The sequence below is a fragment of the Gouania willdenowi genome, chromosome 5, assembly GCF_900634775.1.
Source record: "Gouania willdenowi chromosome 5, fGouWil2.1, whole genome shotgun sequence".
Lineage (NCBI taxonomy): Eukaryota > Metazoa > Chordata > Actinopteri > Blenniiformes > Gobiesocidae > Gouania > Gouania willdenowi.
Window position 1 is genome coordinate 41,252,070 of NC_041048.1, and position 18,020 is coordinate 41,270,089.

The 18,020-nt window shown below is 38.4% G+C and overlaps 1 protein-coding gene across 1 annotated transcript in view; it reads right to left on the bottom strand.

Annotated features, from left to right (window-relative positions):
- Positions 1 to 2,589: 2,589 nt before the first annotated feature.
- Positions 2,590 to 18,020, bottom strand: part of LOC114463275 (receptor-type tyrosine-protein phosphatase gamma-like) — a 303,535-nt gene continuing 288,104 nt past the window's right edge. The window contains exons 21-29 of the mRNA XM_028446736.1: positions 17,878 to 18,013; positions 17,114 to 17,260; positions 16,935 to 17,028; positions 16,435 to 16,511; positions 13,824 to 13,952; positions 12,744 to 12,890; positions 6,404 to 6,546; positions 6,179 to 6,314; positions 2,590 to 3,694 (exon numbers count right to left, since the gene is read on the bottom strand). Of these exons, the coding sequence (XP_028302537.1) occupies positions 3,545 to 3,694; positions 6,179 to 6,314; positions 6,404 to 6,546; positions 12,744 to 12,890; positions 13,824 to 13,952; positions 16,435 to 16,511; positions 16,935 to 17,028; positions 17,114 to 17,260; positions 17,878 to 18,013 (1,159 nt within the window). The 3' untranslated portion in view covers positions 2,590 to 3,544. The remainder of the gene's footprint in view (positions 3,695 to 6,178; positions 6,315 to 6,403; positions 6,547 to 12,743; positions 12,891 to 13,823; positions 13,953 to 16,434; positions 16,512 to 16,934; positions 17,029 to 17,113; positions 17,261 to 17,877; positions 18,014 to 18,020) is intronic.

Genomic DNA, 18,020 nt, shown 5'->3' on the forward strand with positions numbered 1-18,020 from the left:
TCAGATTCTTTCTTTGCTGCATTTTATTTGAACTACATTTATATTTGGCAAAGTTAAATTATAAAACACAGTTAATTAGGATTGTGTTTTAATTTGGATTTTTTTCAGTAATTATAATTTTATATTATTTTTTAATCAATTACTAGAGATTTTGGGTGACCCCAATCATACTCCAGACAACCCCACCTTGGGTCCCAACCCCAAGCATTTGATAAATTAGGTAGTGTGTAAATGTTCCCAATAAATGATGAAACACTGCCCTCTGGTGGCCACGACGTGAAACTACTGCTGCTAATGCATTTATTGAGTACAGTTTTTTTCGTTTTTGTATTTGTCTGTAATAACATGATGATCTACTGCACACATGCGACACGAGTGGCCCTAAGGGCCACATGGGAACCCCAAGGCAAAACGACAAATTGACGGAAAATCAAATAATACAGAAAATGAAACAAAAATACATAAAAGGACAACAGAAAGAAAAATTTCTCCAAAAAAACAAAAAAGTCTAAAAATATTCATGAACATTAAAATGATATACTAAAACGACAACGATATTAACAAAAAAAATGCTCAAAACCCCCCCAAAATGACAGCAAAATATCCAAATTACTAATAACATACAACAACAACAGCAATGCACAAATTGAAAGAGAAATATAAATGACAACAAAATCAAACACCTTCCTCAGATAATTCTAGAAGATTAATAATTATGTATACATAAAAACTAGATCACAATCTCATTAAACAAATTAAGATTAATGTGGCACCTGAACTTAAACACGTTAAACAATACAGAGAGCTAATTTTGTATAAAGTGTACAAATAAATAGAATATAAATATCTAATAAATATTTATAAATACACACAAATATATTTAATCAACCCAATGTTCGTGTTGTGAAATCTGTTTCCTTAAGAAAGGATTTAGAAATGAATCTAGACAATAAACACAAAAAAAATAAAAAATAGAAAAATAAGAAAAAAAAAGGAAACTAAAAAAATGGTATGGAAAAAATGAAAAGGGGTGTGGTGGCAAAATTAATAAATGACATTTACTCATAGATCTTACTCAATTAAATGTATGCCTGCCTCATGATATAACTTTCAATCACTCTGTAAAATATACTACTTTTCCCTCTGACCGGCCGGTCACATCTCCCTCATCGATCGTACTCCCTCTTTTATTTAGTTTAGAATAAATCATTTTTTTATTACTTCGTCACCTTTTTCAGTCTGGTTCTTATCATTTATCATTGCAGAGCATCCATCACAAGTTAAAGCCGAGGTAACCGTAAATTTGGCCCTGACGGGAAAAAGAAAGAAAGAAAGAAAGAAAGAAAGAAAAATAAGTGCACAAAACAAGGAAGAAAAAAAATCATGGAAAAAGGCAGAAAATAAGGAAAACAATAGAATAAGGAAAAAGAGAAAAATAAGGCCACAAAAGGAAGAAAAAACAATAGAAAAAAGGGGAAAAATAAGACAAAAAAATTATTTCAAAAAATGAAAAAAAAAAAAAAAAAGGAAAAAAAAAACAGGGAAAGAAAAAAAAGAAGAAAATAAGAAAGAAAAAAGAAAAGAAAGGAAAAAAAGAAAAAATAAGGCCACAAAACAAGGAAGAAAATAATTCTGACCAAGTAAATCAATCTGAATGTACAACTGTTAAGACAATTATTTGTGTGTGTGTGTAAACAATAAATAAGTGTGAAGGAACGCACAGAGGCTGCACGCTGGCGCCCCCCAGTGGTTGGATATCCTCTCTCCCTCTTCGCCCAGCCCCGAGCCCACGTGCTATATGGTTATCGTGACTGTGTTTTGCTTAAAGCTGCTATCCGAAGTTTCTAAGAAACATTTTGATGTCCCGCCCTAAACAGCCTCACTTCCTCCCCCTGCCTCTGCAATCTACCAGAAGCCACGCCTCTACTTTTCTGCACACGCACTGCAGAACATAAAGTCGCATCGGGTCACATTGATATATGTCTATGGGTCAGGTAAGAGCCAAAACCATATTTACCTGTTTGCTGTTGAGACGCGCGGCCTTGTTTCCGTGCACAGTTCTTCATTCACTTTGATTGACAGTCTCATAAACAGGAACTGGAAGCCTATTGGCTGAGCGCACTCGGCGATCGTTTCCATTTGTATAGGGGTCTGTAGGACCAATAGGAAATTCAGTACAAAACCTGCCTTTTCCCCTCACCTCTCCTTCTGTTGTTATCTCATTTCTTATCTGAACCACAGTTTTCCACTCCTGTGCTCCCATGTAAGTGTTATGTGTGATTGTCTTTTCATGTTTTCTTGAACGGATAAAACTAAAATGTAATTTCATTGCTCTGTAACATGTGCAATGACAAACATCATCATCATCATCATCAAATAATCCCATTTACACACATAATTTGTAATGATCACATTTTGGAAGTAAATGTTAAGGGTGGGACAATACATCACAATATTAAAAAGTCACTAGATATATCATCGATGCTACAAGTTGTATTGTCCCACCTCTATTAATAACGTGTAAATGAAGTGAATAAAAAGAGTAAAAGTGTCAAAAGAAGTGAAAGGAAACACATTTCATTAGATTGGGATATATTTATATATGTATACACACAGTATTCCCATATATTAAAAAGCATAATGTCAATTATACAAAGAAATATTGAAAAAGGTTCACAGTAGCAGTTGTTACACCACCTTACAGATTCTTACATGGCTGTGAGGAGCAAATAAGCCGAGGAGGAGGAGGAGGAGGAAGAGTGATGACAGACGGACTGGTGAGGACGCATGCAACCGCGTCTGCACGAGCGTGACGACGTAAGCGTCCACACGACCTTGATGACGTAAGCGTGATGATGTAAGCGTCCGCACGAGTGGGGACGTCAACGCATTCGCACGAGTTCCCACAAGCGTGAGGATGTACGCGTCCGCACGAGTGTGAGGACGTACACACGAGCGCAGGTTGCACGAGCGAGGAGACGTACGCGTCTTCACGAGAGTGGGGTCGCACGTATCTGCACCAGCGTATGCGTCTGCAAAATTACGCACGAGAGTGGGGACGCGTGCGTCCGCAGGGGAGCAGGTGGTAGACCTGGGGGGTGGAGGGGGGGTCAGTGGAGGTCACAGTGAGCCAGAGACAAAAAGCACTTGTGTTTTTTACTGAGGTGAGAGAGCGCCCCCTGCTGTCCACCGTTTAATAATCAAGTGATCAGCTGCAGGTGTAGGAAGGGGGAGGTCTTTAATCCAGGGGAAGGTCCTTAATCCTTAATCCAGGCCAGAGCGGTGGAAACGTGTTTTAACACTGACTTCACTGAGCAAACAAGAAGAAAACACAAAGAAAGTTTCCCGTGGCCTGCTGACGGACGTCCAACTGAAACATGTCGGTGCAAACACTTCTGTGGGGGGAGGGGGGCGGGGGGAGGGCGACATTCGGACGTAGAATGGGAACAAAAATAAATATCAAAAACTTCTTATCCGTGTAAAAAAGTGATCAGGTCATTCATTAACTAAGAGTCTGGCAGAAAAAGGCCTCAGAAGTCTGAATTCACACCAGGGACGCCATGCTCTCCGCTGGCTCCGCCCCCTCAAACGTGGACACCAGAGTGTCATTGACGTCCGTGGGTGAAGGACTGGAGCCGCTGTCCGTGGTGGTGGTTAGACTGAGCAGAGCTCTGTACAGGTACTGGTACTGGTCCTGAAAACAGAGACGCCATCATTAGAAACCAACAGCTTTAATCAGACCCACAATGAGAATAACCACCAATCAAAGAGCTGCTTTTCCACACAAATCAATACAACACACCGAGGACATAAAGCAGGATTTATAAAAGCTAAACATTGATGATGGCAGCGAGACCACCAGAGACAAATATAAAATAACAAAATAACAGACTAAAATACAACAAACCAAACTAAAACGAAGAAAACTGAAGATAAAACCATCAAATATGGTGAGAGAATTTCTCCTGAAAAAATAAATCTAATTAGATCAAAACGATCGATGTAAAGACTGTTTACGTACAAACCTGAGAAAGTTGTCAGAAACAATACATGAAATAAATGTTAAATATAGGATTTATTACACATGTAAAGTTTCACCACATTCATAAAATGTTCATGATCGGGCAAGGTTTGCATGAATATTATGATGGAAATAAAAATAGAAATTACTTTTATACAGGACTATAATGGAACTAAAATAGGGCAGAAATTACATTTGAATAGATTCAGAGTAATTTTAGATTCAGAGTAATTTTAGATTCAGAGTAATTTTAGATTCAGAGTAATTTTACAAAAGTCCAGACAGGGCCAGACAGTCGCACCATGATATTTGGACAATTTGAACAACAGAATAAATTACAGATAATTAACATAAAAAATAAATGCATCAAAGTAAGCACAAATATAATGTTACCACATATTTGGTATTTTTTAATGCATTTAAACCTTTTTAAACTAAAAGAAATGCAGTTGAACAAAATATTTAGGTGTCACATCATTGACCCATTAGTTCCATTTCCTTGAAAAAAGACAAACCTGTAACTGGTCAAAATACATAGAAAAAGACACAGAAATGGTATTTAAGAGACACAATGGCCCTCATTTATCAACGTTACGTAAAAATGTTCATGTGTCGTAGGACAGAAACAACGTGTGATTTATCAAACAATGGGATCTGACCAATCCTAGCGTATATATGATCTGTTGGTAAATCCGGCGGCTGAATTTGATAGTCATTAACTTGTTACGTCCTCCTGTTTCGAGGCCCCGCCCTCTTTCTTGTCAAACAAGAAAAAAAAAAACTTTAAGATGAAATTCATCATCTTCACATCTGAGGTGGAGCAAAACAAAGAAAGTATGAAAACTGGACTTAAAGGAGATCATTTAAATGCTCTGTGGAAAAGGATCAGCTGTACTGAGCAGGAGACGTCTGCCCCCCTGTGTGCGCTGGGAACAACTACACAACAGAGATCCTGGGGACACATGGAAATATGTTTATATCAGCCTCAGTCTGCACGCTTTAGGCAATAAATATCACATTAAAAGAAATGAAATGAAAATAAAAATGGTAAATGTAAATAGCCAATGTTAAATCTCAGTGTTAAATCAAAATCTACATGTTAAATCTAAATGTTAATCATTGAATCTAAATCTAAATGTTAATCATAAATGTTAAATCTCACTGTTAAATGTTACGTTTAAATCCAATGGTGAAATCCAATGGTTAAATCTAAATGTTAACATTAAATCTAAATGTTTAATGTCAAATCTAAATGTTAACATTAAATCTAAATGTTTAATGTCAAATCTAAATGTTAAATCTACATCTTAATGTTAATTCTAAATGTTAAATCCAACTCTAAATGTTAAATCTAAATCTAAATGTCAAATCTAAATCTAAATGTTGAATGTTAAATCTGAATCTAAATTTTAAATAATAAACCTAAATATTAATGTTAAATATAAATGCTAGATGTTAAATCAAAATGTTAAATGTAAATCGTAAATGGTAAATGTAAATAGCAAATGTTAAATCTAAATCTAAATAGTGAATCTAAATCTAAATGTTAAATCAAAATGTTAATTGTTGAATCTAAATCTAAATGTTAATAATAAATGTTAAATCAATATCTACATGTTAAATCTAAATGTTAATCGTTGAATCTAAATGTTAATAATAAATGTTAAATCTAAATGTTAATCGTTGAATCTAAATCTAAATGTTAATAAGAAATGTTAAATCTAACTGTTAAATGTTAAATTTAAAGGTTAAATCTAAATGTTAACATTAACTCAGAATGTTAAATGTTAAATCTACATCTTAATGTTATTTCTAAATGTTAAATCTAACTCTAAATGTCAAATCTAAATTTAAATGTTAGATCTAAATCTAAATCTAATTGTAATGGGTGAAACTAAATATTTAGCTAATATGCCAATTCATTTGAAGTACCAAAGTAAAAGCTCATTGACGGAACGAACCAAATTACAACTGTGATTTCTAAAGATATAACTGGACACTGTCTTAAACTGGTGGTTTATCTGACATCACAATACAATGTGTTGACAGGTGGGGGGAGGGGGGAGTGGTGGTCATTAGCTAATCGTGTATAGGGCTGCCTGGCACACCTGGGTGCTAGGACCCTGAAGCACCCACAGAACGAGCGCCCATGCTCACCAGGTGTGTGAACACCCCCGGCCTCATCAGGTGGATCATCTTGACCACGTGGTAGACGTTGACGACGCCCTCACGCTGCAGCTGATTGGACAGAGTGGTGAGAGCACACAGTGTAGCTGCTGATAGCGCTCCTAGCCTACACACACACACACACACACACACAAAGTCAGAGATCGTTCCTCTGTATTTGTAGTTTCATTTCTTTCTAAACGTAGAAACACTGACTCATCGTGGACCACTGTGGGTCCGTCTCTCGTTCCTGCTTCTTTCTTCAGGACGTTGATGAGTTCAAAGCAGTTCCTGACGGGGGCCTCTGGGTCAGGCCACCTAGGACACTGGAGGTGACGGACCTCCAGCACGTAGTCGTCCTGCTCCATGGATACAGAGACATAAAGCTGAGTCAGCAGAATGGAACAGATGTTTACTGAGCGCCAACCACAGTGACGGTCTTACAGCACAGAATCAATCTCCATGGTAACTGATCCTCTAACAGCTGCAATAGTTACATCAAGGCGAAACAGTAAAACATGGATCATTCTGTTGTCTACGTTTTGTTCACAGCAGACTTGGGAAAGAATCAAACAAACAAACAAAATTATTGAAACAGTTGAAATCAGGGGTGCTCAATACGTCGATCGCAAAGGTAGTATTGGTAGATCGCATGACATCAAAAAAATAGAAGTCAGCAGCTGATGTCAGCCTATTATAATAATAATAATAATAATGCGTCAGTTTTATATAACGCTTTATCATAGACACTCAAAGTCGCTTTACAGAATTAAGGCATTATTCTTTCACTCCACACTTAGTGGTGGTAAGCTACTATTGTAGCCACAGCTGCCCTGGGGCAGACTGACGGAAGCGAGGCTGCCATAGTGCGTCATCGGCCCCTCTGACCACCACCAACACTCACTCACACACTACATTCATACTAGGCAATGTAGGTGAAGTGCCTTGCCCAAGGGCACAATGACAGATCCCACTGGGTGACTGCCACCCCACTGTGGCACCTGGAATTCTCAGTGGTCTCCCATCCAACTACTAACCAGGCCCAGACGTGCTTAGCTTCCGAGATTTAACGGGATAGGGCAATGACAGGCTGGTGTGGCCATCTCGTCAAAAAAGCTTTTTTGACGGGATGTTCGCTGACTAGCTTGTTAGCTTTGCTGCACTTAGCGCCGTTGTTTGCGCATGCGCGGTGACCTAAAGGTCAGCTTATCAGCCATCTCGTCACTTGATTGACATACAGGGCAGCCAGTCAGATGACTACTGAATTTTTCTGACCTTTAGGTCACCGCGCATGCGCAAACAACAGCGCTAAGTGCAGCAAAGCTAACAAGCTAGTCAGCGAGTTGCCTCCGATTTTAAGCTAATGAAAGCTTATAGTCATATGAGCGGAGTTGCTGGACCAAGTAAGAAGACAAAAACGTTTCACTTTCATACGGAATGGGAGGTGGACTTTTTTCACAATGTCATTTTCTTTGTGCGTTTGCCTCATCTGCCAGTCTGCCATCGCAAGACCAAAGAAAGAAAATATAGAGCGGCATTTCCGGATTGTTCATGGAAAATACGACACCAACTTCCCGCCAAAAAGCGAGCTGAGAAAGAGAAAGGTGAATGAACTAAAATCCTAGTTGTCCGGACAGCAGTCATTTTTCACACAACATACTTCAAAAGCAAAAGTTGCCACCGAAGCATCGTTCCGGGTGAGTCACGTCATCTTTAATAACATGAAGTCCTTCCAAGATGGAGAGATGGTAAAAGAGGCATTCGTTGAAGCAGCTGACTCATTGTTTCGAGACTGGATTTATTGCCAAGTGCAGGCAGGACGATGCTTTCCCAGACTTCCTGAATTACCATTGCATAATCCACCAACAAGCGTTATGCGCTAAAATGCTCAACATGAAAGAGATCATGGATGTGGCAACGAAGATCGCCTGTTCTATTCGAGCCAGATCTCTTCAAAGACGGTTATTCCGTGCATATCTGGAGAAGTCTGACTGCGACCACTCTGAGTTGTTGCTACATACTGATGTGAGATGGCTGAGTCGAGGGAAATTCCTGCAAAAATTTCGAGAGCTCTGTCCTGAGATTAAGGAGTTTTTCTGTGTAGCTGGACATGCAGAATACTAGCAACTATAGACGATCAGTGGCTGTTAGACTTGGCATTTTTAAACCATCTGACAAACATGTTGAATGACCTTAATCTACAGCTGCAAGGAAGGGACAAAACAGTGATCAATATGATCAGCTCAGTTAATGCTTTCAAACGAAAGACGCAACATCTCTCCTCAAAGCTGCAGCACCATGATTTGGCAAATTTCCCAAACCTGGCGTCAGAGCTGGAGAAGCAAGGGAAGGCCTGCGTGCAACTTGACAGTGCACGCTACACGGAGCGGATTGACAATCGTCTGTCAGAGTTTGACAAACGCTTTCAAGACTTTTCTTTACTCGAGCCAGTCGCTACATTCATGTGCTATCCTTTTAGGGAAGATGCTGATGTTGATTCACTCGCATCAAAAATTGCAACTCTGTTTGACCTGAACTCTTCTGGAGTGGAAGATGAGATTTTGACTCTACAAGCCGACATTAAACTGAAGTCAAGAGCTCATGGACAGTTCTGGAACTTACTCACAGAGGTAAAGTACCCCAACATGAGGAAATGTGCTACCTCCTTGACTGCATTATTCGGCTCCACTTATTTATGAGTCAGCCTTTTCCCACATGAAGATCATTAAGTCCAAGTACCGTTCCACCATGACTGATGAACATTTGGAAGTGTGCTTGAGGCTGACTGTCAGCAGCTACTGTCCAGACTATGCATCCCTCGCTGATTCAGTTCAGTGCAAGTCATCAAAGTAAACTCGGGTAATTACAAAAAATGTTCATAGTTAATTATGTTGTGCTGTGCAAAATTAGCTCATGCAATTATGCTAGGTACATCAACATACATTGTACATGTAAAGAATCCTCAATATATGTGAAAATAAATATATGTGAAATATATGTTTTGCATTTTTGCGGTGGGTAGATCTGGGGTAGATCATTGTGACTTGGTAATTTTATAAGTAGCTCACATGCTGAAAAAATGTGGTCACCCCTGGTTTAAATCCTTAAAAATGTCATTAATTACAGATTAATCATCATTATCTATTTTCTCCTTCCACTGGTTCAGCGGGTTGGTTGCCAAGGATTGGCTCCACCAGAGGCAGGAACCTTGACTTATTCTGCATTTCCCGTTAATGTTGAATAGCAGAAAGACCTGTAAGCTTATCGTAGTTTTTCCATATGTCACAGGTATAAGGTTTATTATTAGAGTGGAACAGAGTTTGTTTTTGCAGGGCTGAGTTATGAAGTCTAGTTATATGAGCAATGAACTTAAGGTGTTGGACAAGACAGAAGATACAGATCGGTGTAGAGTGGGTAAGACAGAGTCTGTTGAGGTTGGTATATTTTAAGCGCCAGTCTACGTTGTCTTCTTCTAAAGATGGTGTTTTATCTCTTTGTCTTGGTGGTGCACTGACACCTTCAAACCCATTTCGGACAAGTTTTCTAAAGAAATGAATCCATGTGGAGTCCAGCTGTGAGGCGTTAAGTTGACAGGCTTGAGTACTGTAAGTAAGACGGTTGCACACACACGCCGTTAGGAACTTTACCCAGATAGACAGCTTTATCAGTGAGCACGATTTTTATCTCATTCCACCTCTTCTGAGCTGAAGCAATACGCTAGACAGTAAACGCAGAACAACCTTCCACATTTAATATGACATGGTCAAGATATGTGAAGCTGGTAACATTCTCAACATGTGTCTCCTTTATCTTTACAATGGACCTCAGATCTTTTTTCCTCTTGTGTAACATTGGAACACATTGTCTTCGTTAGCCCAAACCGAGTAAACTCTTCATCAAATATCCTCAGCATGTTTCCTAGTTCAGTCGTGCTCTTACAGAACATGACAATCAATCAATCAATCAATCAATCAATCAATCAATCAATCAATCAATCAATCAATCAATCTTTATTTGTATAGCGCCAAATCATAACCAATGGTATCTCAAGGCACTTTACAGTAGAGCAGTCTTAAGGACGGACTCTTCATTTTATGGATACACACATATGCATATATACGTATATACACATACATATGTATCCCACACCCAACATGAATTCATCATGGCGGCAAGGAAAACCTTCTGTTAAGCAGCAGGAACCTTGTGTGGATCCCATTCCTATGATGAACAGCCATCCACGTTATGCTGTGTTGGGTGTGTGCAGAGAAAAGGGTGGAGACAGAGCCGCTGAGTCTCTGTAACTCCACACTGAGGATCCCACGGACCTGCAAGACAAAAGCCAGAAGGAGTACAGGAGCAAACACACAAGGGAGTAAGCAGACATAGAGGGAGTGTTTGAAAGAGGAATGGGACCCTCTCCGGTCCCTCTCTAACCTAAATGACCTCTCTCTTAACGCCCTCTCCAACCTCTCTCCAACCGAGCATGCCAGACCCCCCCCCCCGGCAGTCTATGCCTATTGCATCTTAATTATGAGCTATGAGCTGGTTCCTAACTAAAAGCTTTATCAAAGAGGAATGTTTTGAGCCTAACCTTAAAGGTAGAGAGGGTGTCTGCCCCCCGAACCGTGGTTGGTAGATGGTTCCAGAGAAGTGGGGCCTGATAACTGAAAGCTCTTCCTCCTATACTACTTTTAGAGATGAATGGAACAACGAGTAGTCCAGCATTTTGAGAGCGTAGTGCTCTGGGGGGATTGTATGGCACTACAAGCTCCTTGAGATAGACTGGTGCCTGTCCATTTAGGGCTTTATAAGTGAGAAGAAGAATCTTGAATTCTATTCTATATTTTATGGGAAGCCAATGCAGAGAGGCTAATACAGGAGTAATGTGATCTCTTCTCCTAGTTTTAGTCAGTACACGTGCTGCAGCATTTTGAACCAGCTGAAGTGTCTTAAGCGACTTGCTCGGGCAGCCTGCTAAAAGAGAATTACAATAATCCAGTCGAGAGGTAACAAAAGCATGGACTAGTTTTTCGGCGTCGCCCTGAGACAGGATAGATCTGATTTTAGCAATGTTACGGAGATGAAAGAAGGCAGTTCTTGAAGTTTGTTTTATGTGAGAGTTGAAGGATCTGTATAGCTGACTTGGATAAGCGTGTATCTCCATTACAAGGGTGATCCCTTTGTTAGCTTCTATTAGTGCAGGTAATTGGGATCGCATACTTTATGAGGACACAGAGATCAGGGGGTTCTCAATCTACTCGGTCAAGAATACATTGCAGGAAGATGTTAAAAATACAGTACATGGGGATTCGAGGCCTACTTGTCTGCAGCCACATATTGTTTCAAAAGCTGATGTTGAGTGCTTGATTGCTGCTGTTGTCTCGTTGTATAGGCATTTCAGTAGTTTGATAAGTGTTTTCGGTCCAGTTTCTAACTCTAGGATCTTGAAGAGTATCTCGGTCAATCCAGTCATACGCTGCCTTTAAACTGATAAAACAGCAGTAGAGTTCACCCTTGTGATTGTCGATAACATTTTTCACAACAAAAATCGCATCATTAGTGAACTTGTTTGTTCTCAAGCCAAACTGGGTTACCAGCAGGAGTACTTGGTAAACTATTACTATTATTACAACAAAGATCTTGGAGCATGTAGCAGTGATAAAGAGACCACGGTAGTTATTAGGATCCATCTTATCTCCTTTATTCTTGTACAGACAGCGATTAGAGAGTGAAGCCATGACTTGGGTATAGTGAAAGTTGACCAAATCATAGTCATTAAGGTGTACAACAGGGAGACTTGCTTTGTTGAATAGTTATACTTGACTTGCTCGGCAACCAAATCCATCAGACCCTAAACATTTGCCATTTTTCAAGCTCTTCACCATCCATTTTATTTCCTTTGCTGAAGGAAAGCTTTCATCAACATCTACTGTCCAGCATTCATCCATTGGTAATATATGGTGGTGATCTTGGGGATGGTTGATTTCATCTGGTAGGTTCATAGAGGGGCGGTTGAAATGCTCACTGAAATGATTATCAAGTTTAGTAGATGGCATGAGGATATTTTGCATCTTCTTGGTTCACTGCATTCTTTAATCATCTTGAACTCTTGCTCAGCATCTTTTGCTTCACTTGCATTATTGAGTGTGTTTGCTTTCCTAGTATAAAAATAATTTTTCACTTTTCTGAACAGTTCCTTGATTTCACACCTCAGTTGTCTGAGTCTCAGTGGATCTTTGCAGGTACTTCGTTGGTCAATAAGTTATTTATCCACTCTTGTTTAGCGATTGACTTTTGTGGCACTGATTCATCAGCTTTACAGAGGCAGTCAACGATTGTTCTTTCAATCATGTCCACATCTGAAGTGTTCATTGTTTCATTAACCAGAGGTTCTTCAGATACAAGAATGAATTCATCTGCCACTCCTTCATCCTGCTTTAATAACCTCCAGCTTAGGCTATTTTTCTGAGCTGCTGGTGTGTATCAATAACAGTGTTCATTTCTGTCTGCCTTAGTTGGTAATCGAAAGGATAATACGACCATTCATTCCCACCTGTGGCGCTTCCAGGATGAAGTCGTGGATGCTGATCCTTTCTTTGTTGGACAGAAACACTTGGTCTTCATTGATCAGACTGACAGTGAATGCATCGCAGTTCATGGCCTCCTCCTGACTCGGCCAATAGACAAACTCGTCCTCTGCCTGTGGGTGGAGTCAGAGGGTCAGAGGTCACATGCAGGAAGTTTATTATTATTCCAGTCATAGTATCTAGTCATCTTAAAGATGTAAATCCTTGTTTTAATCACAAATTATGGGAAAATGATGGAAAAGCTGGTGAAACGGGGTTTTAAAAACCACAGAAAGTGGTTAAAAGTTGCAAATTGTGGGTAATGGAATTAAAAAATGTAGGGAGAATTTTGGTTAAACTGGTAAATAATGGGCATTACAAATGGTGAATGTGGTTAAATTGGCAAAAAAAAAAAGAGCATAAAATATGGTGAAAAGATGTTAAAAGTGACAATAATGGGTCAATATATGTGACATTAGGTGGAAAAATGGTGAAAAGGATTTACAAGTTAACATGTCTTTAAAGTGGAAAAAGTGCAATAAAGGCATTGGAATTTGATGTAGAAGTGTCAGAAATGGGAGAAATGTAGCAAAAATGCATTAAAAGGAGCAAAAATATGGCAAGAAAAAGTGATGAAAATAGATTAAAATATGGTGAGTTTGGTGTAGTTGCAGAAAAAGGGTCAAAACAAAGAAAAATGGATTCAATTTGTTAAAAAATAATATTCTTAGTTTCTTGAAGACATCTGGCGACCGCCTACCAGCGTCTCGCAATCCCAAATAGGGTCCTGACCCCAAGGTTGAGAACCCGTGCTCTAGGTCACTTCAATCTAAAGGCGTTTCTTTACACTGATCAGCAGAAAGACTTTTTACAGTCAGGTGAATTAAGCAGGAAGAAACGCAAAACTGCAGCCCTCATGGACTCACATGTGGGACACTCATTAGTTTGTTGTTTTTCTTCCATTAGTAGAGGAGAGTTTTGCAGTCATGACATTAATATAAAGTAATTTCCTCCGCAGACACACAGTACTGTGTTTATTTATTATTTTGTGTGTGTGTGTTTCTCACCAGTTGGTCGGTGGCCGGCAGCATAACAATGATCCGAGCGTTTTGGTCCCAGATCATTCTCCAGAAATCTTTAGTGGTGTGTGGCAGAGGATGCTGGGTAATGATGAACTCATGAGTGTGGTTGAAGCCCTGCAAAAAAAGAAAAGAGTCACGAGTGACAATAACAACACAACAACACAATAACAGCACAATAACAGCACAATAACTGCACAATAACAGCACAATAACTGCACAATAACTGCACAATAACTGCACAATAACAACACAATAACAGCACAATAACAGCACAATAACTGCACAATAACTGCACAATAACTGCACAATAACTGCACAATAACAGCACAATAACAGCACAATAACAGCACAATAACTGCACAATAACTGCACAATAACAACACAATAACAGCACAATAACAGCACAATAACAGCACAATAACTGCACAATAACAACACAATAACAGCACAATAACTGCACAATAACAGCACAATAACAGCACAATAACAGCACAATAACAACACAATAACAGCACAATAACAGCACAATAACAACACAATAACAGCACAATAACTGCACAATAACTGCACAATAACAACACAATAACAGCACAATAACAACACAATAACAGCACAATAACAACACAATAACAACACAATAACAGCACAATAACAGCACAATAACAACACAATAACAGCACAATAACAACACAATAACAACACAATAACAACACAATAACAACACAATAACTGCACACAATCAGGAGAAAAGTAAAAACTCAACTTTAAGTTTGAAACATCACTTAAACTCTGGTTCGACTAATTACAGTATATTCAGGATAAATGAGCTACATTAAAACATGAAAACATGAACAGATTTCTTAATTCATTATTATTATTATTATCAATAATAATAATAATAATAATAATAATAATAATAATAATAATAATGTGTAAATAAAAAACAAGACAAAACAAAAAAGAGAGAAACAATACAAAACAAAACTAAAAAAACCTACAAAAAACTAAAAAAAGTAAATTAATAAAAAAACACGTAACGTAAAATAACTGTTTTTTATTTTTTTTATTTCACAAAGATGAATAAACAACAATTAAACCAGTAATATTATGGATATTTGAGGGGGTATACTATGAATCTAGATGAGCTCTTATTGCGCTAACTTCCGGGATTTAATCAGTGTGTGCTGAACTACAAAGCTAGCTAGAGCTTAATCGCTATGGCAACTAATGCTGAACGCTAACCTGGTCACGACCGGGTTTTTCTCTGGCTTAGATGTTAGCGAGTCCTAAAGCCCCGCCTCCTGACCAATCAGATCTCTTAGAAAACCACCTGCCCATTGTTAGATGATCCTGGTTGATGCAGATCTGACAGCTGAGTTTATAAAGAAGATTATTAATATAAATTAATCCTTTCATTTACTGATGACATCATTTAGGAAACATATAGATTTATATCTGATGGACTGATTTACAGTCAGCTGATGAAGCCTGTGTCTCCGTGTGAACGGACGGGTAAAGTCATTAATTAAATAATTAATTAATTCATTAATTAATTTATACGCTGACCGCCTCAGCAAGAACATAGTACAGTAAACAATGTGTTCTCATCCCAGTGTGTGATAAATAGATCTATCTGAATAGAAACACGTGTGTGTTGTAATAAAGTTTAACTGCAGAGCTCTGTCTGTTTATCATGTAATGGATTAATATCATAAATAATCTCAGACTTTTACACATTAACAGTATCAGCAGCTTCCTGTCTGAGTTCTATCATTCCTGTAACAACAGGGTTGTTTTTGGTCTGAATTATGGATTTTAATTATTCATCATTTTAAACTTCAGTAACCTGGTCAGTACCAAGTTATGATGTGGATCAGATCTGAGTGAGTATAAAAGCTCCGCCTCCTGCTGCACTAACACTGTTACTCTTCACTGTCATCATGGATTTATATTTATTATATTTATTTAAGATCATAAACTGTTCCTCCATTAATTGTAAAGACGCTCAGTCTCAGTTCTCTCTATTGATTGGTCAGACGCTGCAAGCTCCACCCCTTTTCTAGTGCACGCACAGGTAGTGAGGCTGTAATCACTTGGTTTAAATTAGCGTGTTGTGATCATAGGTGATTGACGTTCGTAGTACGGCTCCTGTCTGACAGGGAATGTTTGGTTAGTTGAAGCAGCTAACGGAGATGAATCTGATCTAGATTACTAACATAGGCCCTAAGGGATGATGATAATAATAATCACCACAGTGATGAATAATAATACTAACAATATTCACATCGATGACCATGGTAATAAATAAAGAAAATACGAATAAGAAAAACATTAAAAGGTAATTCCATTATAAAAATGGTTCCTAATGAGGGAAAATATTTGCTATAGATTTTATCTTTTAGTAATATTGGTTTAAATTTTCTATCACATACTTCTGTTTACAGACTTCATCTAGAAGTCATTCCTTCCATTAAATGATTCCATTATTATTACCATGTGACCTTGTACACCTCTATAAAAGGTTTGATGGTATACGGATACACTCAGAAGATCAACATGAGAGAGTAAAATGAACCAACGATAAAGAAGAACTGACCATAATGTACGATGCGTTGATGTAGTCGCTGTCGTCGACGCCAGATAAAGGTGTAAGTACGACTCTGGCTTGGTCCGCTGTTCAAAAACAAAAGATGACAATAAAAACACAGAAAATGACTCCAAAAACACACAAAATTATAAGAAAAGCACAAAAAATATAATGTTGTGCTGCTTTGACAAAAGAGGTTCATCTCTGACTTCATCCTTAATGTCAAAATTGAAAATTAATCCTGGCATCTCTATTGATTTGTGAACAATAATATTTGTGTTGCCTTGAAAAATATCAAACTTTTAACTCAAAGCAGCTCCTTGAAGAAAGAATAAACAAAACCCTTACAAATACTATACACACAATACATTCAAGTGTTACAAACATTCCCAACATTGAGCCTCCAGAACAAGTAGTGTCATTTTTCTATCAGTGTCATGTTTCTAGACGAGGTGAAAGGTTACCAGTAGAACCTTCTGACGTGTTTTCCCTCCGTGTGCTGTACTTACACGGAACGACGGACGAGTCGCGGTTCTTCTCTTTGTTGCACTCCTTTTGAGCGACGGAACAGTCCAAGTTTCTGCAACTGCACTGAGTTATTAACTGAAAGATAAAGATGAAATGGTGTAAACTGAACAATGGAGCTGATGAGACATAAGCTTCGTAACATATTCAAATCAAATCTCACGTTGAACTGCGTGTCCAGCTGTGTGTGGTCACTGTTTCCAGCTGTTGTGATGCTGTTGAAGTAGTTTTGAAGTTGATCAGCAGACACTTCCATGTCCTGCCCCAAGATGGCTTCCATCAAGGCATCGTGAATAAAGACGTACTGTTCCTACATCAGACAGGAGCAAAAGTGTCTCAGTGTCTGAAACAGCCCCCAAAACCAAAAATGGGTCCAAAAACACATTAAAAGACAACATAAATACACAAACTAACTCCAGACACATTTGTTGACAATGACACAAACAAAAATAAACATCACTCCAAAAACACACATTTTTTAAAGAAATACACAAAAGTACTCAAAAAAAACACACAAAACGACAACAAAATTACACAAAATGAGTCTAAAAACACACAAAACCACAACAGAAATACACAAAATGACTACAAAACACACAAAATAACAAAAATACTCAAAAATTAATTCAAAAACACACAAAAATACAATAAAAACACAAAAAATAACAGAAATACACACACTACCACCACCAACATATAATTAGAGACAAAAGTACACAAGATGACTCCAAAAACACACAAAACCCTTTGTTCTTTCTTGTGTAAATGTTCAGATTGGTACTTTTTTTAAATACTGACATCGATGTTGATCATGTGACCCTTGTGGGGCCCCTGTAATAAAAGTTGTCTCTGCTGTAGATAGATTTATCATAACTAAACTAATCATTAAATCGTTTGAACCAATGTGTGTGTGTTGTCAGAACAAACCTCGGTCTGGACCAGGTAGTTGCGTTGTGTTCTAATGTGTTTGAGGAAACCCAGAACGTTCACTGTGTTCCTGTCTCTGATCTGATGGAGCATGCTGTGGAGGACGATGTAGGTCCCTGTACGACCCACTCCAGCACTGCAAC